Here is a 27,268-nt window from a genome sequence, read left to right as displayed (position 1 = left end):
ATGATTATCAGAAAATTGTGGAATCTCTAGTCAGGATCTTTAGCTATATGAGGAGACTGTTGTTAAGGCGGAGTCTAAACCTAGTTAGTACAAAAGGTAAAAAAAAACTCTTAAATCATAACATCAACATAACAATGGCGATGATGATGGCACTCTGGCCGATTAGATCGCTAGGTAAATAATGAGCCATGTTATTAAGCGTGTCACTATTAACATGTTATTCAACTGATTTAGAAAAAAGGCGAAAAAATTAACTCGACAGTAATTCAATACACCTAATAATGGTGTCTTTTAAAGCTAGCAGTGTAAACTAGTCTGTTCCCGTCTGGACTTTATCTGTCGACACACTGCATGTCATTACTAAATTTTTTTTTAAATACAGATTTTTTTTAGCAAGCACATCAATTCCTTTTCCCTCCGTCTTGTTCTGCGTTTGTTCTAAAAGAATTAAATAGCAAATCTTTTCCCGTTATCTTTTACCCACGCTATGCATTTGAGCCATGGCAATAGTGGCCTTGTTCGGTTAATCAAAGCCTGTTCGGATAATGCCATAGTTTTATTGCAGTTCGGGTAAGCGGATTTTCGGATAAGTATGTGTTCGGATGACCAAGCTTGCACTGTAATAATTATCATTTTTGTGTAAGTTAAGGCTGAATTCCCATTTTTAATTTTGCTGTTGCTGTGAAATATTTTTTACCAATACGAGTTTGAAGCGTTTAGGCTTTCCAATCAATATATTCTATCACGAGTTGTTTATCTCAACGTCGACAAAATAGCCATACTTTACGCACATACCGAAACAAGATAAGCTTCTATCAATATTTCATTACTAATCATAAGTGTCACCTGCTGCATAATCCATTTGAGCTTAATTTACTCAGGTTCGTTTATCTATAAGCTAAGGTTTAATATATTTAGTTTTCCATGTTGGACCTGTTATCAGTAAAGTGCATACTGCTCATTACAATTTCACACCGGTATGATATGAGTAAAGGAAAACAAAGGCATTTGCATATAGGGGTATGAGCTGTTTTGATATGAGTTTCCTGTAAGGTCGTAGATCTATCAAGGCCGAGGACTATATGTTTTTTTTCATAACATATTCCTCGATCACAACCCAAAAACGGTTCAAACTTAAAATAACTTCAAAATTTTCAGTTTCAAGTTGTAATAACTTGAAAATCTCTGATAATATCTCAACCAAAAACATACCAAATTTTGTCAAAGTTCAACTCGGGCTCGATGGATTGAAAACAACAAAGATTTCTTGAAATTTTGTGGGATTTTGAGGCCTAAAATCCAAATTTTCTGTTTGGCGTGAAGGGCCAAAGATTTTTTCAATTTTTTTGGGCTTGAAAAACCCAAATATGTCGACATTTTTAGAATTATTTCCCGGGTTTGAAGGATTAAAAATAAGTTGGAAATCTTAAAAAGATTTTTCGAACTCGAAGGATTCAAAAATTTTGCCTCAGATCAATGAAATTCTTAAAGGTTCTCGTTTGTTCTCGAAAATATGTGTATGTAATTACATAAATCTTTGATGGTTTCCGTATAAGTGTCCTTTCACAATGTGATTTTGGGTTTGAGATGAAAAACATCTTAATGGGTTTTAAGGTCACCTTACTCAATTAATCAAGACATGTATGTAATCACATAAAATTTTGATACTTTCCATATAAGCGTCCTTTAATAATCTGATACTAGGCTTAATTTGAGATGTAAAATATTTTATGGGTTTTAAAATGAACAAACTCAATTAATCTCTTATGGTCGAGATGGTTTCTGATCATAAAAACATTCAATTAAATTCAAATTACACAGCATCGAATAAATAGGTTGGAAACCGGACGGAAATACTAAAGCAGTGATGTTATTGCCATTAATTTAGAATTGAGATTGTTTGTTCTTGCAAACGGTGTTCTTCACTCGTTTCCTGCCAATAACGATGTTGGATGCGAAGAAACACTGAAAGAACAATGAGGAGTTGGTTGTCTGTTGGGTACTCGATCTTGTAGGTCAATAACAACAATTATGATTTGCTAATTGTGGATTTTCTTGACATCATTCCAGAGCAAGGTATCTGCCTAAAAATGATCGCTTGCCTATCATTTAGTGTAAAAATAAGTGCGTTACCAGGAAAAACACCTTTGCTTAATTTAAAATGTAAAGCTGACTGCATAATATGATGTCAGATGAATGAATTTACTACGTACAACTACTTTTACAGATGGGTGTAACGATTTTTGTGAAACTTTCAGAACTTTTTTAGAATTAACCTCGTCTGCATTGCATTTATTTTTGTTTCAGGTAAGTCGCAATGAGAAGTCACCTTGACTCGGCATCGGTAAGTAGGGCTATAACCACATCTCCTGGCTGTACCAGATAGGGAGATTGACCTACTTATGTAAGTTGCTGAAAAGTTGGATAAAAGCAATCTCCAACATTCGTTCGCCCTCGTTTTGCCCTAGCTAGATCACGAACGAGACGTAGTAACACTAACAACGATTGGCACAAATACACAGGAAAGGGTAGATTACCCTTGTTTTTCTTCCTGGATCTGGCTTATTTTTAGTCAGGCTTTTTCCATTTTCGTTCTTCAAATTTGGCGGGGCATCGCTTTAGTTTTTCTTTTCTAGTTTAATGCGCCACGAAACTTTCCTGTTACTCCGTCCAATTGGTTATTCGCGGCTCTCGCCACGTTTTTATAATAATTTGTTATACCTCGCATATCTAATTTTATGACAATGATTAAATGCGCAATTATTTGTGTCGCTGCTTGATGATTCGAGGTCGAATTTGTGTTTAATTTATTTTTTCAGTGTTCTGAAGTCTTCAAATTTAACAGAGAATGCGGCACGGTCCTTTAGGATACAATAACTCGGCGACTTGAAAACTCATGAAAACAAATCGGGTCAAATAAGGTTTGGTAAACGAATATCTGTCTGATAGTCTGTCGAAAATGATCAGGTCTGTTCGACTCTTTCGAAGTCTCGGAAAAAAATAGGTCAGTTCAAGTTATTTCAAAAAATTCTGATAAAAACCGGATCAGTTCCGGTTTGGTTGATTGACATACCCGCTCCCATGAACGTTGAACGAGTTTCGTTCCACCCATTTGAAACGATTAATTATTTTCTATCAGCATCAACGTTTCGTTTGATTATTTCCTCGACTATGCCAACTTCAGAAAAACGGAAAAATCGTGGAACATTTTCGTAATCAGCCATTCTGCCATGTTTCCTTTTCAAACGTCTTAAATCACGACAATTTATTATCGTGCAGTTTCAGTATGCACGCGGACAAGTAAAAGCAAACGTGTATTGAGTAGGTACCGCCTCTTAATCGATGATAACAAACGAATTTCCAGTTGAACGAACTTGTTAATTTATTAATATTTTATGTAAATAAACGTGGTTTCGCTATTTTAGAGGCTTAGAGGAGTCTTCGCATTTTAACCCATACGTAATCAAACAGGTGTGCCGTAGATGGTACTACTCGTGTTTGACTCCCATCAAACATATTAATATTAATGCCTATTGATGGCAACATCTGTAAAAGATAACTAAATTTTTTGGTAATTCTACATATTTATTTATTGACTCAAGTTTCCTAACAGTATCACTATTGATCCTCACAAACGAGATGACGTAGTTCACAGCCGCGTATGAAGGCTTGATTAATGACCCATCGGCCCCCGCATATACGACTTTCTCCTCTTTGTAGTATTTTTTGTTGTTTTTGAAAATGGCGGTGGCCCCATCATAAACTTTCACTCGTTCGCAGTTTTGGTAATCAATTTTTTCGTTGGTATAACCTTTGCCCGGGGCTTGATTTACATATGTATGTACGTAAACTACTTCGAAATGTGGGGCAACGATAGGATGGTTCGAAAGATAGATGGCACATCTGCAAGCCGGAAGAAAGTGAATGACTCATTCCTGGGTTCGACCCGGGATGATTGATGATGGGCAGATTGATTCAAGTTTGATATTGTTTAATGTGTGGCGAAAAAGCAGCTTAGTTTGGCAATTCTATGCGTTAGATCAACATAGATTACACCTCATTTTGACGTCTTCCGTTGAAACGACCCACTTCGCAAATTTAAGATTGCGATGGCCTCCAGCGCGCTCAGGTCTCAATTCCTCTCGATTGGGCCCTCAAATTTAAATCTTCAGGTTTATTTTACTTGCACTCTCAACTGATAAAGGTGACCGAATAGCCATCCACATTGAATTCGTTTATTTGAAAATATTTTCCCTTTTTGCACGACGATCTTCTAGCTTCCCTTTCTTGTCACATTTCTCATTCTATTTGCCCAAGCTGTTAGATCTTCGTTGCAGGGTCGTTCTTTGAACCTTGCCCAAAGTTCAGACGCAGTAAGGCCCAGAGTTGCGCTTTTCTTTGGCCAATGGCGATATCTCACAAGCCTTCGAGCTATGAGAAGTGGAATGTCTGGAAACTGAAAAACACAATTTAGATGATTTTGTGGGAAAACGTATGTGATAAATTGCGTTATCATTTGGTTTTTGCGATATAATAGGAGATATACTGAGCAAGATTAGCTTCATCGAGTTTTAAAATTTGATTAAGTATGTGTGTTTCATAATTTCTTGTGAAGTAAAGTTAATCATTTAAACTGCTTCATCATTCTTTTGGTTAAGTGTAAAGGGTATCTTTAAAATTAAAATAACAGAACCTTTAAAAGCGCCTACTATGCTTATGATACAAGGTGTCCACTTTTAAGTTCTTTTTTTTTAATAATGAGGGATGCGGGGTTTTTCTGAAATTTCAACAGCAAAAATAAAATCGAATTTATCTGTTTTTTTTTTAATTTGACAGTATTGATGCGGTAAGTGTCATGCGACGTCAATTACAGTGACAGCTGACATTTTGACATATAAAATGAAATTGTCCTGTAATTTGCTGGACGAATTTTTTGTCCGGATACTTAGACGTTTTACAGCCTCGCTTTGAAGGTAAAATTAGTGGCCTTTTATCGATTATAAAGTCTGTTCCTACGAACTCGTCCATTGAAATACAGGCCAGCTGCTTGCCTCTGGCGAAATTTAACCACATTTTCTTACTATTCTGTTTTCAGTTTTCAGTCAGTGCTCCGTTTTTACTTCTCGTTGTGTGACGTCTTTGTTAGAATTTGTTCCAATCGTCGTTTTTCTGCGTGACCGTCAAAATACAGTTTGTTTGTTTTTTTTTTTTAATTTAGAACACGTTTGGATATTTTGAAGAACTTTGTTCTAAGATAAGTTGGCGAAGGGTTTTCGCGAATTTATTCGCGTCCACTTTTCTATACTTTAATTGGCACTATTTAGCCAATTTTATCCTGCTTTGAACAACATTTAAGTAGACATTAATCCAACGTAATAACCCACTGTTTCTTGGATAATAAACGAGCGGAACTTGTCCCGTACGTCAGGGTCCCGTGGGAATAATTTGGCACGGTTCGTGTCGCTTTTGACAACCCGTTGTTGCACGCTCTGATATTTCCAGGGGATTCTTTATTAATGTCCTGTTCCTGTCAGGGACATTCAACAGGGCAGATTTATTAATAGAACCTTGTACGGCCGCGTTTTGCGTTAAAACCCCAACATGGATTGCTGGCAGACAATTAGAATACGGGGTGTTCGAGAGGCATGCATAAAAGAGTGTCCGAAAAAATCGTAAAAAGTTACTATTTTTTTAAAATGCCTTTATGGCTGGCTCTTCTGAAGCATTCTTTTTTAAACATGTGGCTAAAACCAGATGATTCATTGTTGTTGTACGCATAACAACAAAAATTATCGGAGAAATGTAAATCGTCAATATGGCAGTCATAAGAAACAGAAGCTTTTATGTCTTTTGCATTTTGGTCGCCACCCTGTACAGTTCTCCATTCTAAGATTGGCATCAGGCAGGACCATCCAAGTCAAGTGTTTCTCCGTTGGTGAACGTTTTAAATCACGTTTCACTATTCCTGTCATACCTCGAAATCAGCATGCTAGTCGTTAATTGGCATTTAATGTGTTTGTTAAGGCTTATTAAGCCATAGCTTTGCTCTAATGAATAAATTAATAATTAGTTTTAAAACTAGTCAAGTAGAGGTGTGTACTAAATTCAGTTCAAAGCGAGCGGTAGTTCGGAATAATACCTATTGGTTCGATAGCAGTACCACGATTTTATCTTTGTTTTTGAAGTTAAGTGGAAAATAAATCTTTGTCTTCATACTGGAGAGATTTAGATATCGAACATCAATGCCGCACGTGTGCAATGAAGTTGATGCTGTCTTATTTATCGTACTCGAGGTAAGTCCTTGGTGTGCTTTCAAAAGCCGATTATTGCTTTTATGGTTCTCTTTCATGTAAAATTGTTTGTTGGATTGAGTCGGAGGAGGAGGAGAGGAACTTTCCCTCCCCTTAATTGCTGCTTTTTTTACAAAATCGGTAATGACTTTAATGGTAACCTTGAAAGGAAACAAAATCAAATCCGGTAACACCGGAGGGGACAGTAATTCAAACGAGCACAACCGACAAAACCGCGATCCGCTTTTAATCACACTCTAGTTACTCGGATAACGACAATTGTAATTTATGACTACGGTACAAAAAGAACAACGATTATAACACAGACCGCTTTCACCTTCTTTTGTGTTAATTTGCGATATTTTGTTTGCCGAGATAATTATAGACACTTAAACAATAAACTTTTGGTTTTGTGCTTAAGCTCAGTCAGGAGAATATCCGCAAATTGTGCGGAGAAACCTGCGCGGTCGCAGAAAAAATTTAAATCATAGTGATGAGTTTTCTTGATGAAAAGAGATCATTGAGTTGTGGCCAAGTGGGAAGGATACAAGAAACTGGGTCATTCTTCCGGCCAGTTTTTTTCCTTTTAGAAATTATAAGGCTGAGAATCACATGCTATTGAAAATGTACAAAATTGCACAAAATTGTACAAAACATAATATGTAAATTGTAAGATCATCATAGAGGTCTGATTTAAATTTGTCCCTTTTGTCAAGAAAAGACCTTCCAAAGGACCTCGATTTTACAATTTCTTTAAAAAATTTGTTTCTCGGATGGTATTTCTAGAAAACCGACCCTGTACATATCCTACAAACAATACAAACAATACAATAAAGAACACATTTTTTACCTTCATCTCTGTTAATTGGAACTTAAGAGAGTATTATCTGATTGAAGATTCGTAACGAGTTGTTCTTTTTCAGGCGAATGTCTGCATAAGTTAACTCTAAAGATCCAATCAGACAAGTTTACTTAAAGCTGTTTTCCTCGATTTCTTGAGTACGAAGTTCATTCAGCTTTTTCGATTATTATACTACTAGGTTTTATTTTTGCTTGGAGACACTTAAATAATGGTGCAACCTTCAAAATCGGCTTATTGATCAAGTTTGTGAAGTAATTTTGGAGAATAAACCACCAGAATTATTTGGGCGGGGAGACTTCAAGGTCTTCACCTTTGATATCCGTCCCTCTGGATTCGCCTTTGTGTCAAAAAAAGATCTTAAAAGAGTTTGAAAATATAATAAATAACGTGAACATTAAAATAAATTAAAATTTAAAAAATTCGTGGCAGCTTTGAAAGTCGTTGTACCTCGAAAGCCAAAAAAAAACCCTAAACTTTGATATTTTTTAAAATTTTCTCAGAAGTTGCGACTTTGGTAAATTGATTTTACTGACGCCATGGAAGGGGTGAGGAGTGTTTAAAAGTATTTGAAGAACATTAAATTAAACGAAGCTTCTTTAAAAATATAGTGCAATTCCTTCGCAAAAAGCAGCATGGAATAAAATTTCAGCTCTTTTGTTCAAATTAATGAACTTCGAGAGCGATTCACTCAAAATTACCGTAAACAGGCGGACAAAACCCTAAATTATGCATTTCTGAAACCCAGGGCCATTAAAATTCCACGGGGCAGGAACAATAGTGAGACCATTCCGCCAAGAGGTACAGTTCGGTTTTAGTGTTATGACCGGACAAGGTCATTTCTTTCCGGGTCCGAAGAACTATACACTGTTGTCGGCAACAATTTAACGACAAATGTTATATGCGTGTGAGGCACTAGGAACGGCTTTGAGTAAACAAAATGAAATAAAAAAAAAAACACCGGAAAGCAAAATTTACCGTTGATCGGGTGAACGACCAAAGAGGTTGACGATGATGGTAAATGGCCGATGGGCGATGGGCTCGCATTTGCACTTTCATCGCTAGATCGCTTTGCTTTAGCGGCTTTATGTGCACACTATTAAAGCAAAGTCAAAGATTGTCGAGTGGAAATCAATTAAACCAATTTTTAAAAATTGGAAGAGACTTTGACCGTCATTAGTCAGAAAGCATTGACCGACACGCATCGCGATCAGTGTGGTCGTTGCACTGTATTAATATGTTTTTTATTGCATTAAGGTGTTGGTATGTGTGGAGCTTAAGGAGAGTCGTTTAGAGATTATGCTATTTCCAAAGTGCTGCGTTGGAATAATCTCGTAAGCGACAATTTGACCAAAACCGTTTTAATTTCGCCTATAGCAGCACTACGTACAATAATCGTCGTTAAATTTCTAAAAACGCAAAACTAATTTCCCGGTATAACGTGTGACTGATTGCACCGGGGGAAACCTCGCAATCAAGCCCGCAATTGCAAAACTTTCAATTTTAGTTATTGATGTTGCCCATGTGACAGTTCCCGTGCTATTAAATGAACCATTGTGTTGGGTTCTCCCACTGAGGCACAAAGAACAAGACCGTAATTTTGTATGCGTTATAAAATTGTTATTGCGATTGTTTAAGAGTGGAAAAGTCTTAGGACTTACAAACTTGTTTCAAGGATAAGTTCAATGATATTTTCCAAGAAATTGCTTGCTCGTGTCAATTTTCAGGGGTCCCTAACCCATTTCCAGGTATCCACTCAAAGTTCGTCTTTTTCTTCAGGTTTCTCCCAATGCACTTTTGACTTTTTAATTTTTACTGGAGCATTTTATTAGGCTCTGATATCTGCAACTTTTTCCGATCTAATTGGCCTTGTACATTTTACTTTTTTCAAAATCTCCACGCTGTTCATTCTTACATGGAATACCCTCTATGTTTCGTTTTGTCAAGGGTTGTTCGAGGATCATTTCAATTTTAATTGCGTTAAGATATTCCTATCATACGCCTACAGTAAATTTACACATTTCTTTTGAGCATTACCGCAATACATATTTATTTAGGGCATCTTGTTCATTATTGCGTGCTATCAATTCCGTTCCATATCTAAAGAGCGTGTATATCCACTAAGGGCAACAACCCTTATATCGTGACATCAAAAACATCGCGTTTATGTGGCGATAAAAGTGCAAGCTTGACTTTATGAGCGACCAATTCAAGAACCTGGTCATAGAAAAATCAATAGCTTGTGTGTAATTACGTTAAAACTGGTATTTTATAGTGCTCACACCTGAAACAGGTTTAAAAAAATGAAATCCGGATTCTCTAGCTGTTTAATATGAAACAAATTACGTCATTTATTTTCTCATCATTGGGACGTAAGATGCGCGTAAAATAAATTTGGTCAGGTTAGTTTTATCAGCATGAAAACGGCATCGCACAGTGACCTACAACACAAAAGAAGATGTTTTCGAAACTCTATTGTTCACCCCCTCGTGCAGTTGTAGGAATGCGATAGGGGTTCCTATGTAATCTAAACAAAAAATCTTATTGATTCAACAGGACGTTCGTGTGGCGCCCCATATTCTGCCCTTTGTCGGTGGACGCTATCCCCCTTCTTTAGAAATCCCCAAATTGATTTTTCTTGATTAGATTTGTTCAAGAAAATTTGATAAAAACATTTTATTTTCAGCCGGCATAATGAGAGGAAGATTATTATCGCTCGATCGCTTTGTCGTCTTTACGACCTCATGGTTGCACACTTTTGGAGAAACTCTGACTTGGCGCATTGAATCAGAAAAAAATCTCCTCTTGTTTCTTCGTTATTCTCCAATATCTCTGATGTATAATACGATCTGTAACCTCTTCATGAATCATCGTTCCGCTTTAATTTGGAACACCCACATTAATTCTCCTTGATCCTTTGTCGCAAGGCGGAAAAATCGAAATGAGAAGTGTCGGTTTTCTTTTTATGTCACCTTTAATCTCTCTTGGAATCGAGCAGTCTGTTGCTTTTACTTCTCACAGACTAAGAAATTCCCGTAACTGAGTCACCATCAGGAATCACTGAAATCGCATCCTTTATTTTCGCCTTTGTTAGTGGGTTACTTTGTTTTGATTGTAAGTCGCTTTCGAAATGTTGTGCAATATTTAATTGATACGGGATCGTTCAGCCGATATAGGGTCGTATGTTCAGTACAGGATCGTTTAATCGATGTAGGATGTGGTTAATATATCCTTCGTTTTGATTGAAACTCAGATCCAGCAACTTCATTCGGTACGAGGTTGTTGAACTTTTTTTGGTTTCACGAAACTTCCAGGAACGGAATGTACATACGAGGAATCGGAATGTTAGGAGAAGTGATTAGAGTCAAATTTGTTTTTCTGTTCAGGATCGCTTCTAAGAAATTATGAGTGAGAAGGATGCAGATTCGCAAGTCTCAGACAACTTCTCTCTGTGAAATTGACACGTCTCGGGTCTCCAGCAAACCGAAACGCCTCCGATGTGCGTGTGAAATCTTGCTGAAAAACCAAAGAGCAAAAAAGCGAAGCACTCTTTACTACAATAGAAAAAATGAGGCTCGAAAGGTCAGAGCAATTTGCGAACACTCCACCTCTGACCTTTCCTAATGGGCTAATACGGACGGCGATGGTGGCGATGGCACTTTCGCGGTAAATGCGAAGAATTAACTTTGTCACCGACTTACACACTTCCTGTCAGGCTGATTATCGGTATCGAAGCCGTGGCCAATCCGATTTTTAATTGCCAACCTCGACTTACCTTTTGCGACCAACTCTTCCTGGTGTTACAGAACGTTGTTATTACACAGCCTTGCCTAGGCCTTTATGTAACAAGCCTGATGGGAAAACTGACAAGTGCTAATTTCAAGTCGGCGCAGTCAGACAGGTAAATGGCACGTAAGCCTTCGTGGCTGCATACGCTGAAGCCAGACGTGTTATTAACAGGTACATGAAGGGGTGTGTCTTTTGATAGAGTTGAATTGGGGTTGTTGCTCTCCGATTACTCAATTGTCCGTTTCATTGGAAATCAGTATGTTGCCGAGATATTGGAAAGTTCTTGATTTTACATCGCAGAACTTTCACCCTCTTTAATCCAGGACTTACGGTCACGAATCTGAGCAGTGGGATGTCCCAGGGAAAAAACCGTGAAATTACAATTCTCTAAATGTGTCTTCTAATATGCAGAGTCCCCACGTTGGACTGTTTCGACAGAAGACTCCTGTTTCTCGGGTAGGCGGCCAAACCACCAGTCGTACAGAGCGACTCTAAGTTTTACGGGAATTTACTCTAATCTTTCTGAGCTCACCCTAGATTAGAACATCATAATAACAACACACAGTGTAGGTCGTTGCCCTTAGTCGCGTGCTCTAATAATTTACAACGAGAGTTGGGTGATTATTCTAATAAGTTGTAATGACCCAGTGTGGGCTGTCATTAAGGTCTATTTGTATGGGGAAATGTGGCGCCGTGAAACGATCGTGCGGGAAAAACCGAGCCGATGGAGGTTTTACGTGTTTTGACCCTTAAATTGCTGCGTTCGGGTTGGAATACCAAAAGCCTCTAAAAAAGTTTCGTAAGGGATTTGTGGTTAACACAAAGCAAGCTACTTTTCGACACAACGTCTCTAGGGATTCCCGAGATATCGGAAAATGTTTTAGGTGCTGTTGTCCACCTCATCGACTGATATATACCATATTAACGTCCTGTATTAACATCCTCGCATTGACAATGAAAATAGGCCCGTTGTTCTCCTTAAAGGGCCATACCGGGCAGGGTACATTCCACTCATCAGCGTCGTCAATTGCGAACGCGGTGTTCTTCGAACAGTCATTATTAACTTGCACGTAGCACGCCTCAACGGAAATTTCATTTCGCAAAAAGCAACATTATAGAGGAAGTGGTGATAAATAGGAGTGAGCATCTCACATGGCATCTACACAATTGAAAATTCGTCTCGACGCTTTCGCCCACGTCCCCCATAAAAAATGGAACGTTAATAACCGCCGATGGTCGTACCAGAACAAACGTGACATACGTAGTAAACTTACTGGTAGATTTCGTATTCTCAGTCGGTTTGATACCGCAGTCGTCGCGCTGCAGCAGCCACGTTCGGCTTTTTTGTGATCTCACGTCGTCTTTTGGTTTTGGTACCATACGCGAATCGAATTTCGGTTAACGGTATTCGGTTACACGAGTAATGGTGCATCGTTAAAACTGAATCAATCAGCGATGGATCATCGAAACCGAGTCATCTATTAATATTTTTTTTTTTCAACCGATGATAGTCATCGTTTCGAGTGCCGATTTATGTGTCAGTTGAAGAGTGTTTTGGTGACGAGTGGTGACTGTCAGCCGTCCACAATTCCCAACTTTTTCTGGGTGTCCTCGGAGTTTGCCGTCAATGTCGGCAGGTAACTACCGCATAAGCTCATCAGTGCATTGTAATCAAATTCGATGGGGCAGACATGTCCCCGAGACCCATCTATATGGGCATATACTTATATGGTCGCGAGGCAGAAGCTGAATGAACGTCCGTTCTCTAAAAGGGTTCCTCGACCGAGTTTTATGTTCCGGTCCGTAGCATTTCCATATTCGGTTTGGGAATTCGGAATTTTATGCGTGTCCTAAATCAACGACTGACCCAGAAGAGAATATCTTTCAAAGTATTACGACCGTACTAAAAGTCATGTTTTTACGATCGGCGTCGTAAACGTCCCATATTGGGAAAGCTTATTGGTTCCTTTGTTGTCACTAATAATAGATAAATTTATTGTTGTTGACCAAGCAGCGGGAGAAAGTCTCGGAGGAGATGACCATTGCAAAAAAATCTATTAACCGAATTAACGATAGCTTTCGAGTAGGTACAAGTTTGGCAGTCGATCGGGCCAAGTTTCAAAATTAGCACCTTCACCTCGTCTGGGGTCATGCCATTATATACACGCCACAGTGGATAGGTGCATGTGGATCTTTATAAATAACGTCTTTGTCCTGTGGTAGTTGCGGCTTTTTAGGTTGAGTTAGCCACGTGTTAATCTATATAGTAATTACGTGAAATAGCAGACCTGTAATTTCACATTTCCTTCTCGATCGGGGATCAAACTTCTCGTTATCGTGATCGACTGATTTTTTTTAAAGAGCCAAGACTTTTAATTCTAATCGAATCGTAAATTATCTAATTTCTATTTCAGTACTCACCACTTTTTCGCACGCACTTTAGCCACCTACCCATCAACAGCATAAACCAGTTCCGAGAACGAGTCGTTTTGATAATAACAATAATCACTACTTTCTAATGCTAAAACCGCAACCAAAACGAATTCTATTATTACCACTGACACAGAATTAATATTAATAACGAGGTCGGCAATCCCTGTTACGATTCTTCACGGAAATCACATGATAATCATAGTTTAGCGCAATCTTCGTTTCTTTTGCAGCCTCAGCGAATGTTACTTTGCGGGCAAGGGGACAGCGCTGGTGCTGCCCGATGCCGACGCCACTGCACAGTACCAGAAAAGTGTCGTGGACGGCTCGTGCGTCGCGACGGCGGATAATGGGTCCAATGGAAGCATCCAGGGGGACGTATACAACGGGGTGCAGGAAAGCAGCGCCATTCAGCTGCACCTGCAGTCCATGTTCTATCTGCTTCGGCCGGAAGAAACGCTCAAAATGGTGAGTAGTGACTTTTCGGTCAAAAAAATTTTGCCGGTTTAGTCTCAGGTGTATACAGAGGGTTTATTCACTTTGTTGTTGTGTTCAGTACTCGATTTGGTAACAATAACAGATTGAGAGATAAATCTACAGTCGAGATGCCCTTTGCTCAGAATCGTTGACACCTTTCTCTCTCGATTTGAATAAATCTGTGGTCTGAGTTAAGCCAAAATGTCAAGGATGTAATGGCATCTTTAGGTTTGCCTGGGAGTATTGGGACCTTTCAACATTGTTTGCCACCCTTTTGTTTAAGGTGTAGCCCCAGAGTTGATTATACTCGTATAAGGCTATTTTGCTCTTCGAGTCCTAATAAACCCTTTCAATGCCTCACCTATAATCAGATATAATTTTATACTCTTGAGAAGCTGGGCCTTCAAGGCTCAATGCAATTCACGGTGTAGTGGTTTAGATTGAATTTCCCGCTGATCGGCAATGGTGTAATGAAAATGGAAAGTAATTTGCAATTACCGCCGATCTTACAGTGTACGCACCCAGAACGTGCGGATCAAACTAGTTTGACCTTGTTCAGTAAATGTCAACTCCTACAAGGGTGAGAACAAGAGATTTCCGTTTGTTTCATGAATTTTTATTTAACGTCCAGAACTGTGTCAAAAGTCTTTTCAAGATCAGGCAAAGCTCGAGTCGCACAACGCTGCTTAACATCGTGTAATCGGTGGCGACGAAATCGCCAAGTTAATCGCGATTATAAAGCCGCGTTACTCAATCAAACCTGACCGAATAACCTGAGGTTTAAGAACATGGCGTATTGCCGTGTTACGCGACTGCAAAGGTTTATTAAAATTCGAGTCACTATTGCAGTGAAAGTGTTCATATGTATATCCAAACATACACGCATTCATCAGAGTGCTAGGCAAAGCGTGACAAAAAAAATGTCGCACCCGGAAAGTGTGACAACGCTATAGTACTGTGTTACGAAACATGCGAATTTCTCCTGTATAGTAATCGAAAATGAGTTGCAAGAGTGCTCATTGTGAGTGTGAGGAAATTTATCATTAAACAGGAGACACGAGTCACTTTTGCACGGCGTTTTCAAAGTTTCGTTGTCATAGTTTGAACAAATAAACGGAATAGGTAATTACCTAACGCTTGCGGTGCAGACACTTTCGCACGTGTTAGGTACAATGTTTTTACTACGCCCTCACGTGTGTTAACTTGTTGCGTTCTGTAAGTTCAATGAAGTACTAGCGTGCGGTAAAAATTTTACTGCACGCGTCACAATGGCAAGTATGAGGCGTGACGCTGATACATGTCACTTCGCCCCTCGCACGATTGCTATATCGTCTGCGTCAAACATTTTAAGACATTCTAGAATTTTCTGCCCGGCTCTGATTCCGGTGAAGCTGTCGACAGTAGATGGTTTCGAAAGACCCAACTCGCAATTCAGTAAAGATTTTATTTGGGTTTTTTCATCGAACCGAGGAGACCTAGTTGTGGCCGACTTACAACAATTTTCGTACAATTTCCTACTTTTTTTGTGGATCTAAATCAGATTGAACGTTTTGTTATCTTGAAATTGTGAAAACTGTACCATACACGATCGATCATCCAGCAGATAAGCATGTCGGATATGCGATATTATTGAATAAAGCAAAGCACCATTAAATCCTCCCTATAAAAATGGGAGAATCAATCACGATACGCTTCCATCATTTGCGTACCGGCATTTAAATAAGCAGCTTATTTACCGAACATAGATGTCTTAGTTATTTGAATATGTAGTGGTAAATTGCTTTGTTGATCGTATCATCTACGTCGCAGTAAGTTTTAACTCGTTAAAAACAAATGGTCATGTTTTTTCTGTTCCTACAACTTTTTGCACTTCTGGCTTTCACTTATAAAATGGACCAAGTTTCGAATGAAAATTTTTATTTGTCTTAATTTAAATTTAGTCTTAATTAAAATTTTTTAATTCGTAGAATTTTTGCCAATGTAATCGATTTTTCCTGTCTTGCTGCAAGCCTGTCGGTGCCACCTTATGGGAGGTACTTATTAGAAAGTTGGCGGTCGAATTGTTCATATAAGGCCATTAAAACCTCACAAAACCGCTGAATTTTAAGATTACTGCTTTGTGAAATCACTTCGAATTGGAACCATACTTGGTAAAGGTGTGGAATTATATAAATGTCGATTCCATATTAGTTCAGCTGCGTACGAAGACCAGAACTATACGTCTTTTTCATCCTACTTAAGCATGATGTTTTAGCTTCCCAAAAAGTACTATATTTTTTTTTTTATGGAAATTTTCCATATTTCAAAACATGTAATTTCAATTTGCAAATCTCCTTCCGTTTCTTGTTAAAGACTAATATACTAATGGTAATTTACAAATTAAAGTCATTGAAATGAACTTTTTTTGAAGGACGTAAAACAGCCTCGCTGGCAAGATGTCAAGCAAAACCCACTTTTGTCTCCCCATCGAATAATCTCGAAGACGGAAGAGGCTGTTGAAATGGCAAAACCAGACAATTTACTTAAATGCCGCACTCGATGTGCTTATCTAATGGCAATGTAAACTTAAAAGTGACGAGGAAGTTTAGGTTTAGGAAGGAAAATCTTAAAATGCACTCAAAAACTCGTTTTTTAGCCTCTTTTACTATAAGGATCATTTAAGTGTATATACTGTTTGTTGACTTAAGATCGATCATTTTGGACTATTATAGTCTGTGAGCATGTGAAAAATAATAAAAAAGTGTAATTATCTAATGGGAACTTTGAAGTGCCTCAAGGAACGATAAATTTCGGAATATGCGCGGAAATTTGTGAATATTAAATTCTTATTTATGACAGCAATTTGGGGAAATGTTCTACTCATTTAATGGAAACTGTAAATTTCGACATCTGCAAAGAGAATAAATTTGGTTAAATTTTAGAAATTATTCATGTGCGATTTATCGCCGTCTGAATATGAGATTCAACATACGTTTAACACTCTCGCTTTCCTATTTTTACTCATACTTTAAACGCACAGAAAGCGTTATTTTGATGCGAACTTGCCTAGTTCTCAGTAGGACAGCTACCTATAGTTGTTAGGGAACATGTCAGACATATAAGTACGAGGAAATGTACTAATTAATCAACAAGCAAGTCTCAAACAAGCTTTGTTCTAAAAAAGGTTTGTTAAAATGCTATAAAGAAGAAGATGGAAAGGAATGATTTTAAGTGTGATATTTGAAATTCACTAAAAATGAACCACTAAGTGTCATAAACTTCAAAATATTCCTCATACTTATGATGATTTTTTTAATAATTATAGAATGAATTCAAGTATAATTCAAAGAAATGGGGTTCTGTAAAGAAAACCCGGCACTAATCAAATTAATTACATTTTTACCCAACGTCGTTTGTTCAATGGCTGCAACTTGTTATACCTTACCGATCAAAACCCCTATTGAAGAACAGATAATGATAGCAAAGTTTCCAATGAAACGATGACTTTTCCGTTTTAGGAAATTCTGTTTAGTACAGCATGATACAGATCCTTTTTAGGTCGGTTTTCCACGAAACAACAACATACGAGTATAAGCTGCACTCTATCATGGGGGTTCAATAGAAACGCAGTTAATTTTGTTTTATTTATTTAAAGCAATACTTGGTTGTGAGGTTTGCCATAGTAATTAATTTAGTGATCACAAGATATCACAAGTGTACATGTGATACGTGGTTTTAAAGCCGTTAAAACGAAGAATTTATCGTTCTATGAGGTGTTTCCTAAACATACCGGTCAAATTTAAGGAAATGTTTTACATTTCCGATTTCGAATTCCGTATGATGGTAATCCAAACTGTAAGTACTTCTCTCTTTCAGGCTGTAAAATTAGAAAGTGAACATTCAGGCAGAACCAGGTATCTGGTGGTGGTTTCCAGGATGGGGAGCAGAGGTGAAGAGTCTTGTCTCTTGGGCATCGATTGCAACGAAGAAACCACGGTGGGATTGGTGCTCCGGGTTCTGGCCGACACCAAAATCACTTTGGACGGCGACGGGTGAGTTGATTCTCTTTGTGGTTAATTGTAATACAAAGCCAATGAACTTAGTGCGACGTTATTTAGGTCGGCCTATTGAAGTCTAATCAAGCTGTCGTAAAAGCTTATAAACACCACTAAGGGTCGGAAGGTTAAATCCATCAATTTCGGTTCGACGTCGATGTTTAAATATCACGTCACCTAATTATCAACGATCTGTTCTTTCTTTATTATGACATAAATGTTGTAATAAGCGCCTGATACGTATTGCCTCCATTTAAGAGCACCATATGGGCTAAAGCAGCGCTTGAAAAGCTAAATGTTTTGGTTGAGAATGAGGTGCGTACGAACACATCCCATTCTGGTATTATTATCATTTTTTTTTGGTGGAAAAATAGAATGTTTCAAAACAATAAACAAAAATGTTTAATCACATGTTACTAAACACGTTTCGGGCATCTTTAAAGTGGGGCCAGCTGAGGCCCTTTGACAGATGTGCATTGCATCCATTTAAGAGCACCATATGAAAAGCAAAATATTTGGTTAATGATGATAGATACCTATGATAGATACCCATGAACACATCCCATTCCCGTTTTTTTTTTTTTAATTGATCATTTCAAAACAGTAAATAAACATTTTTAATTACATGTTACCGAAAGCGTTTCGCACATCGTCATAATTGGGCCAGCTGAGGGTCTTATGTCATCAGACTGCAGATGCAATTTTTTGCTGGCTCTCGATTTGTCAGATGTGTCCTAAATTCAGACGGGTTCATCGCCTCTCGTGGTGTATCAATTATGCCTCTTGAATTAAACATGTTTATCTTGGGTGTTACGGTGATGTATGCAATGTGTGGTTGCATTGCAGAAGACCTACATAAGAGTAGTGCTTGTAAACATCATTTTGTTTTTTAGGCCTTTTTATTGTGTTGAGGCATGCATGTTAAATCATCCATAGATAGTTTTCGGGGGAAATATGCCGATTTTACATACTTAAATTTTTTCCAAAACGTTTCGACGTGATCACCAGTTCTTTTTAACTTTCGCCATTTGGTCTACTATCTACGCATTTGGTTTCTATGAAAGTTACTGATTATTATGAACCTACCAATTACAAATCGCAAGAAACAATTACCTGATGCACTTCTATAGAAGTATCTTTACCGGTTTACCGGTAATTTCCGTAAACATCATAAACCTTTATGTTATTGAAATCGGCATGAGGAGCCCTTTCCAGTAAAATATCAATATACCGGGTTTCCATTTAAAATTCAAAAGATGAAGTCACTCCCGTTCCGACCGAAAATTACATTAAATTCAAAATGTCTCAAAACATTTGTATGTCGTCTAACGTAAGACCTTTACATTTCTACCTGAAATAATTAAGAAGTTACAGCGTGTAACCTATTCTGTAGTCACCCTATATAGGCATACAATATAAAGAAATATTGATAAAGGCAGGAGGAGCGGAAATAAAAATATGTCCCGACTTCTTGATGCCTGAAATGAAGGTCGTCATCTGACTCTGTAACGCTGGCTCTCTTTTGCCCGTGCTTTGTCAATAATCTTTCTTGCTTTTTATGCCTGCAATATTCTTTCCATTCTCCTCGGGTGACCTAAAGGAAGTTTTGCCTTTTCCAACGATTCCCGATTAAATTAAATTGGCGATGGTATGGTAGCAGCCTTAGCATATGAATTGCTATTGAATTGCCCATTGAAAATCTAATTCATCAAACCAATAAAAGACAATATAATCGTTTTAAAGAAGCTTGGTTAACGCAGGGGTCAAGAATTTAACATTAAGGCCCGATTGCATAATTGTGGCTTAAGTTTGGTTGGATCGATTTTGGCCAAACCAAGTTGTGATTGTACGTCCGTGCCTAAATTGTAGATCTGTACACAGTATCAACGCATTATTTCTAAGCATTGTTTATGATAACAATTAATTGCTTGAAATCCCGGAAATTTCTATCTAATCTCTGCGTCTCGTGCTCAAGGACCAGAAAATTAACCAAGGTAACCTTTCGTGAAGGGAATTATTTACTGGGTAACTTGTGGTCACAAATTACAAATTCAACCAATCCGCATTAAGAAAATGTTTGCATAATTAGATTTTGACGATCCGTTTTTAGAAATTCACTAATTAGTAGTGTTTTGTTTGCAGAGGCTTCAGCGTCAGTATCTGTGATAGTCACCATATTTTTAAGCCAGTATCGGTTCAAGCTATGTGGTAAGTATTCTTGTTTATCCTACAATATTTCAAACCATATAAAGTCTAAGGTTTTTCCATACTAACGTTTTCAAGATAGTAATGAAAACAAACTTAATGGGACTGACCAGAACCATATGGCGTGGACATAAATTTTTTCCTGGGTTTTAACTACATCTCAATGACCGGTATTGAACGCACAATTACTGCGTCTGTGACAATACTAGTTGTGCTTGTTTTTGCAATAAATCACGCCTGTTTATGTAGAAAACCTATCATTAGTTCAATAGTCCGCATATTTGATTTTAATTAATATTGCCCTGTTATCGATGGTCATTAATTAGCGTCGAAAACATTTGTTACTGATGACGGTTAATTAAAATATGTATTAGATGAATAGTTTAATAAAGTTTTTTGATTTTCATGATTTCCACGGAAATTTAGAGTCCATACTTCGTGTTGAATGATTTATTGGAGATGTGAAAGCAAACCTGTAGGTGGACTAGCAACTGTCGCATCGTCACTTTGCTCCATTGACATCAGCAATGAAGAAGCAAGGTTTTTCTGGGGATGATTGACGCCGATTTTATAAATAAATGTTAGGCGAGGTCAAGGAATATTGAACTTCGCAGCTCGACTACTGATTTTATCTCCTCATCAACAGTGCTCTGCAAATTACATGTTTTCTCTCAGTGTAGCAGTGGTTGCTTGTTACTGCAGCGATTTAGAATACTTCCGCTAAATAAAATTCCTTGTGTCAGTAAAAAAATAATGTTGCTCCTTTAAGTATATAACACAAAGCCCCATCTAGCTTCTTGCTCCATTGCGCATTTCCACTCTCGTGTCCAAAATGCGTCCGCATAAAAGGCCATGGAGCGATAAAGAGCGTCGGTAGGTCTGCCCGAGCGTCTAAAAAAAGCGCCACGACGCGGGGGAAGGCCGACGCTGGCGTGGCCATTTAAGGAATGGACGGCCTACAATTCGGACAGACGGCCAGAAAACGTCTCAGGAATGACGACATTAGGATTTACAGTCCACGAGTTCAGAATATTTTTATCCTCTATAAGAAAATTATCTTCTTATATGATTATAGCGGCAGTAATTATTTTAGGTAAATTAATTTCCGACCCATTTCTGAACTTATAAGTTTTGATTCACACGCCTTTCACGTGAATCCAGGTATAAAATTATGAAATGAGTTCATAAGATTTCAAAGTAACTGAAAACCTAAAAATAAGACGTTCGATGTAGATCGGGCATATGTGTGTCAAGGCTAACGAAATTATTTATTTTCCGAATTGCGCGGTCCATCTCTGGTTAATTTCAAGGAATTCAGTTTACGTATTTTACGGATTAATCAGCTTATTGTAGGGTTTGGTTCTTGGTATAAATAAGTCTGTTCCAGGTAACATCATCCTAACGTCGCTTCTCGTCGCATCGAACCCATTAACCTTTAAATACTCAGAGCTCTCTGAACTTTATCAAACTAACTTCATCATTGAGCCAAGACGAAAATAAAAATGTCGATTTTCGAATGATCATGTTTGGGCACGTGCTGACACTTTTAATTTTTTTTCTGAGGAAATGTGCGTTTTCATTGACACTGTTCTGTTATTTTTAATCCACAAGGTCTATTTTTGTTGTTCCATAATTCTGAAAAGGGGAAATAAATAGTGTCGGGTATATGCGTTCTTAATAACTCCTCAAGGGTTTTGAAAAGTTGGTTGTGTTATTTTTGCTCGGAATCACCTGCGATCTCAATATGTTTGCAAGACTTTAAAAATTGGTTGTGACTATTTTTTTGTTGTTTTCGTTCTAAATTCTTATAAAGTATAATAGTAAAAGTTGTGGTTGAGTATTTTTGTTGCTGGAAATACTTTCACTGGATCACTTTCTCATCTGTGCCATGTGTTTTATTGTAGTTCGTATAATGCTTCAAATCGTTCAGAAGTACTAAATATTTGTACATTTTAGAGGTACTAAAACGAATTCGCTTTCAGACCACGTGCCTCGTCTGCTTCGATGTTTATTTTCGGTTTTTACTTAAATCATGCCGTTTTTAAGAAATTCAATAATTACTGCTTGTGAATAATGTTTGCATGAGCTCATCGAAAATTGCCTCATTTGTTTTAAAATTGTATTTAAACTTTTACAGATTTTACGTGGACCAAAAATGTTTCGTCTAGATGTAATAAAATCAGTTTATTCTCGTATTTCCCTGTTTTCAAAGTTCATAAGCCTACAACTCTCGTAATAATTGCTATCCAACAATCTGGCTTTGTTTGTTGTTTGTTGTAAGTTTCTATAACGTAATTACATATTATATAAATTCTTCTGACCCATGTTATGACTACTTTGCTTACACAACGATGGAAACTGTACCTATTCTTCTAACGGACATGAAATGAGCATGATTATCTGTGAGTCGGCAACGTAATGCGCCGAATTCTCAAGGATGTTCAGTTCTTTGTTCGGTTTGAACACAATCGGCTTAATTCTTTTACCTACTAGGAAACGTTCTTTAAGCCCCAATCGGTAGAATTTTTAACAATAAAGAATTACGAATCCGATGATTCAGGAATCTATAATAAATAACCCTTATGGTTTTAATTGCTTAGTATGTTGTGTGTGTCTATTTTTTATGTCTTACGAAACGTTTTGCTGTTGGGATTAAATTATTAAGGGGCGTGTCGATATTCCGAGTATAGGATAACGAAAAACAAACATGAAACTAATTACGGTTATAATGGTTATTACTGGAATTGGTTGAGATTACTTTCGCCATATTTTGTCACCTACTTAACTTCCACTATAACGCTTCTTAAGTATTTATGTGCAAAACAACATCAGGAATCGAAATCTTTATAATAAGATTAGCTCTAAAAATGTCTGTTATAGAAATAATCAGCGAAATTGTTTTTTGCAGGGCCTGTTGAGTAATTTTTGTGATTGCATTCGACCAATTAAAGGTATTGGGAATTCGCAATTAACGCGCGTATTTGATTGACCTTGACCACGAAACCGATTAAAAAATCAAACGCCAACGATAATTGCGTGAACTTTATTTCCTTTGTATGAGTTCATCCTATATAGAATTCATAATTGTACCAGAAATTTATTTTTTCGTTAAAATAGAAAGAGTATATGCCTCGACTAAGCGATATGAGAAATCTCTGGTTATAGTTCAAGCATAACCATGCATGCAGTGTTGAATTAATACGTACACTCAGTAATGAAAAACAACAATTAATAACTTATCAATATTATACCGTGACGAAAACAACACGCCTGCTAATATCATTGGTAGAATTGGCTATTCTATAAGTGAGCTCTCAAGTTTTTCATAAGCAAAAAAAAAAGCATTGTTTGATTAAAAATTTATCAATGTTGCGACTGTTATCGATGGTAAACAACCACAGATATGTAATTTTGAAAGGACTCGCAATGCGCACTCTTACATAAGCGAGTGTTTTTAATTTTTCATGGATGCCTTCCATTTGAGAGTACTACAACCGTGGTAGTGAATACGTACTTGATGGCATAACTTATAGTGTGAAATTCAGCTGTGAATGTGTTAATACAATTTATAAAAGAGGTGAACGCATGAACATTGGCCAGAAACTAGAATTCCAGAGAGACTTCAATAGGCGATTTAAAGAACCATTTTTTGCGAGTTTTCTAAAGCAATCAAATAGTGGTTTTTAGTAGAGCTTCAATAAACATAAAGGTTGGAAAAGCCTCCAGATTTTGCGAAAATGCTAAAATAATCTTTGAACATTTTTCCTTGAAAATGGGCAAAGAAATACAAATGTTCTCTCTTGAATGCCATCTTTTTTGAGTGAAAACTACATCGTTTGTAGTGCATTTATTTTGTTGGTCTCTATCAAAATCAATACCGTGTGACGTAGAAATGTTGATTCGCACTAAAAAAATTTACATTTCTTGTTGTGACTGTTTGCATTGCTTTCTCTCACCTCCAATATAATTAATATCTAAGATATCAGCAGGCGATTCAAATAGAAAATCCTTCTGTTGTGATATTATGTCGATGATTTGTGGTAGAGCGTGAATTAAACTTCGTTCCTGACTTTCAACTCGTTCTGTGTGAAAAACTCTGAATTTCACATCACTTTTTTAGTTTGAATTATCAATATCAATGCCCTGAGACACAGAAATTACGATGATCGTTCAATAGAAGTTATGACTTTGCACGGGCGCGTTTTTAACACATCCAAAGCCATTGATATCTAAGGGATTTCAACGGGCGATTCGAAGAGTACGGTGTACGGCATACCTAATAAATTATATAAAGTGCATTTCTTCTAATTTTTTTACTTATGCTCCCAGGAAATCATTTAGCAATGCCTTTAACTCGAATCAAAGCAAATGATTCAAACAACTTTGCCATCACCATCAGACATTGTGCCATGATTAAATGGCGTTTAATAGCCAGCGATTCTTCGGCTTTTACTTTGTATTGATAAATTCGTTTTAATTACCGTTCCTAAGAAAGTCGGTGAAACTCCAGACAATTACAATTACGTGTTGTGTATATCTCGAATTTATCAGCGTTTTCCGCAGCTAGTAAACCCGCACAAATCTCTCAAGTATTTTCAGATGTTGGAACTGGGCAAGCGGACGAGATTTATGGTGATAGGAAAAAAGATGGTCGCACTACATCGGGTAGGTTCATTTGAAACATTAATGAATTTATGAGTAAAAGCGTCGTTAATTGATGTTGTAAACAGAGGTAATGCGATTACAACCTGAAAAAAGTGCATGCAGGGAAACATTATATCATATTGCATTTTACTGGAGATCTTAGATTAAAAGTCAGCCCCTTTATCCGTTGTAGGTTTAATTAGTGTAATGCCTTAAAAATGAAATTAAGTATGGCTTATGCATGCGGAGAAAGTGATTTTTAATGCATGTTAAAGCGATTATCGATTGATCATCTAAGATATAGCTAGGAAGTGGCCATTCGGTTTGACACACAAGAAAACCTAATCTGTGCCAGAGAAGAATTAGTTGAATTTCTAATAGACTAGGAAGAGAAGAAAACTATGACTTAAAGCGCAGATTGAGGTCGACCGGTTGGGCGTTTTTGGAAAAGTCTAAAGATTACGATCGAGTTCTGTATTTGGTCATGTTTGAGAGAGTGGTGATAAGCCACATCGGGACTAATTAGTAATTACCTATTTGGAAAAAAGCTAGGTGTGTTTTAACTTGTAGAAAGCTGTAATACGCAGAACTCAAAAAAAAATCACGATAAAGATGCGCTTATTAATAGCAATGACGTGTCTATCCAATTTTGCATAAACGTCGACGATGATTGATAACCGTAACTGGTATTAAAGCGAGCCCGTCGATCATTTCCATTTCATTAACTTGTTTTCGGCGATCAATTAATCGAATACATAAGAGCCCCATGCATTATTCATTCTGCAAAGTAGGACCCCACAAACTCAATAACAATCACCGATGATAGAGCAAAGGTGCCAAGACCTTTTAAGGTGTTTAATAGTGTGCCAATGCGGGTAGGACACCCATGTGATGGTCGATGCAAATGCGATGAGGCCCACCACCATCGGGCAATGAAAGAAGTACGATCTAGTCATGAATTATTGAATACGCGGCCGGTCAACTAAATGCTCTAAGCCTAATTTGGATGAAGAAGGCTGTCGTCTCCGTAAATGCAGACGGCTTGTTGCCGCAAATGGCCACGCTAATCTGGTCGTGGATTGGCGAGAATGGAGGAATTTCGAAAGATAGGAGTAGAATTTACTGATTTCATGAATCGAAGAACAGGTATTCCATCAAATATTTGACCCTTCCAATTTTTTTCCCTCCGCAATTGTCGCACCGAAGTCCCCGCATCCCGTAACTCTTGATGTAATCTTGTGAGTTGAAAGTTCTAAAATTTAAAGTCTTTCACAACGTGCTTGACAAACCCGCAGGCTTGTCTTTTTTATGACATTCCAAATATGGCATTATTTTCGCTATGCTGTCATGCCTTTAGTAAGTTATATGACGGTTTGTGGAAGACATTTTGTTACACCAATTATGGTGTAATTTTTTGAAACGTGAAGAGGGACCAAGTACTCAGGCACGCACCATCTAAATTTTCACAGTATCTCGACTCAGTTTTACTGTTGCAGTTTCGTAGATTTTTTAAGAAACCCTTCAATTTCTGGCATGATAACACAGCATAATAATAAGTTGTAAATCTGGTTTGATACGGTGGAATTGCTCTATCCTAGAAACATGCAAGTTTTCGACTGGCGACTAACCCTCTCACGAGGGCTATACTGGATGTTGGTTCGAATTTTGGAATACTTTCCAATTTCTGACGTATTATCGAAGAAAATATAGAAGAATATCTGAACACTAATTGTGCAGCCCGTTTAAGACTGCATTACACCTAGCTTTTATCATGTTGTGACGTTGCTTTTGCCGACCCTAGAGGCTTTTATAAAGTGATCTCGAAGTGTCCTATAAGCGACAGCTACAAGCAAAAAAGAATTTCTGTGGTGTTTGCATTTCTTACTGACTTCCACTGCTTCCTCTTCAAGAGAATTGAATAAACCTGGTTTTCATGTTCACTCTCGGAACTGAATCAAGTTGAGAAATTTGTGAACGTAACGCTGGAGGATTACGGTCTTATGAAAAATCTGTCAGGCCTCTCTCTGAGATCCTGAGCTTTCCCGTGTGTGTGTGTGTTTTTTTTTCAGGTGCTTTGGCACTGAAATTTTGAAAGATTCGGTTCCTTCGTTTCGTCAGCAGCTCAGTAGCTTCGTCTGAACGATCGCTTATGAGGCGGAAGGAATGCGAAACTTAGCTTTTGAAACACTGCAGGTGTCTAGCTCTGTTTACAGGGTTGCGAATTTTCTATATTCAAACGGGAAATACTAGCAGCATTCGCCATTCCAGCAAAATCATTAATAAACGTAACGCATTCAGCACACGCTATTTCGACCTGCGAAATGCTTTCGTTACAGACAGACGTCCTTTAGGGTTATCGGCACGATCGAGCGAGACAACACATTACGGCACGTCGCCGTAAACCATATCTCGTCCATTCTGCACAACCATACCGGCCGCCTTATCCAAATATGGTCCTTCCTAGCGTGGGTCGCCTTTTTCATGGCCGATTCCTTCTTTGCGTTTTTTCCGTCTTGTCTACAATGGCATCTCATTAAAGC

The 27,268-nt window shown here is 37.7% G+C and overlaps 1 protein-coding gene across 5 annotated transcripts in view; it reads left to right on the top strand.

Annotated features, from left to right (window-relative positions):
* Positions 1-27,268, top strand: part of ssh (Protein phosphatase Slingshot) — a 55,070-nt gene that overhangs the window by 18,008 nt on the left and 9,794 nt on the right. For 3 of the 5 annotated variants that reach the window (XM_066397242.1, XM_066397241.1, XM_066397244.1), the window contains exons 3-5: positions 13,602-13,836; positions 17,701-17,876; positions 20,022-20,087. In XM_066397242.1, the coding sequence (XP_066253339.1) occupies positions 13,602-13,836; positions 17,701-17,876; positions 20,022-20,087 (477 nt within the window). Of the gene's footprint in view, positions 1-6,168; positions 6,294-12,234; positions 12,576-13,601; positions 13,837-17,700; positions 17,877-20,021; positions 20,088-27,268 lie in introns of those variants that run through there. The other 2 variants (XM_066397245.1, XM_066397243.1) reach the window with 2 other exon arrangements.

The sequence above is a fragment of the Euwallacea similis genome, chromosome 14 (assembly GCF_039881205.1).
Source record: "Euwallacea similis isolate ESF13 chromosome 14, ESF131.1, whole genome shotgun sequence".
Classification (NCBI taxonomy): domain Eukaryota; kingdom Metazoa; phylum Arthropoda; class Insecta; order Coleoptera; family Curculionidae; genus Euwallacea; species Euwallacea similis.
This window is presented reverse-complemented; position numbering and strand designations above follow the sequence as displayed.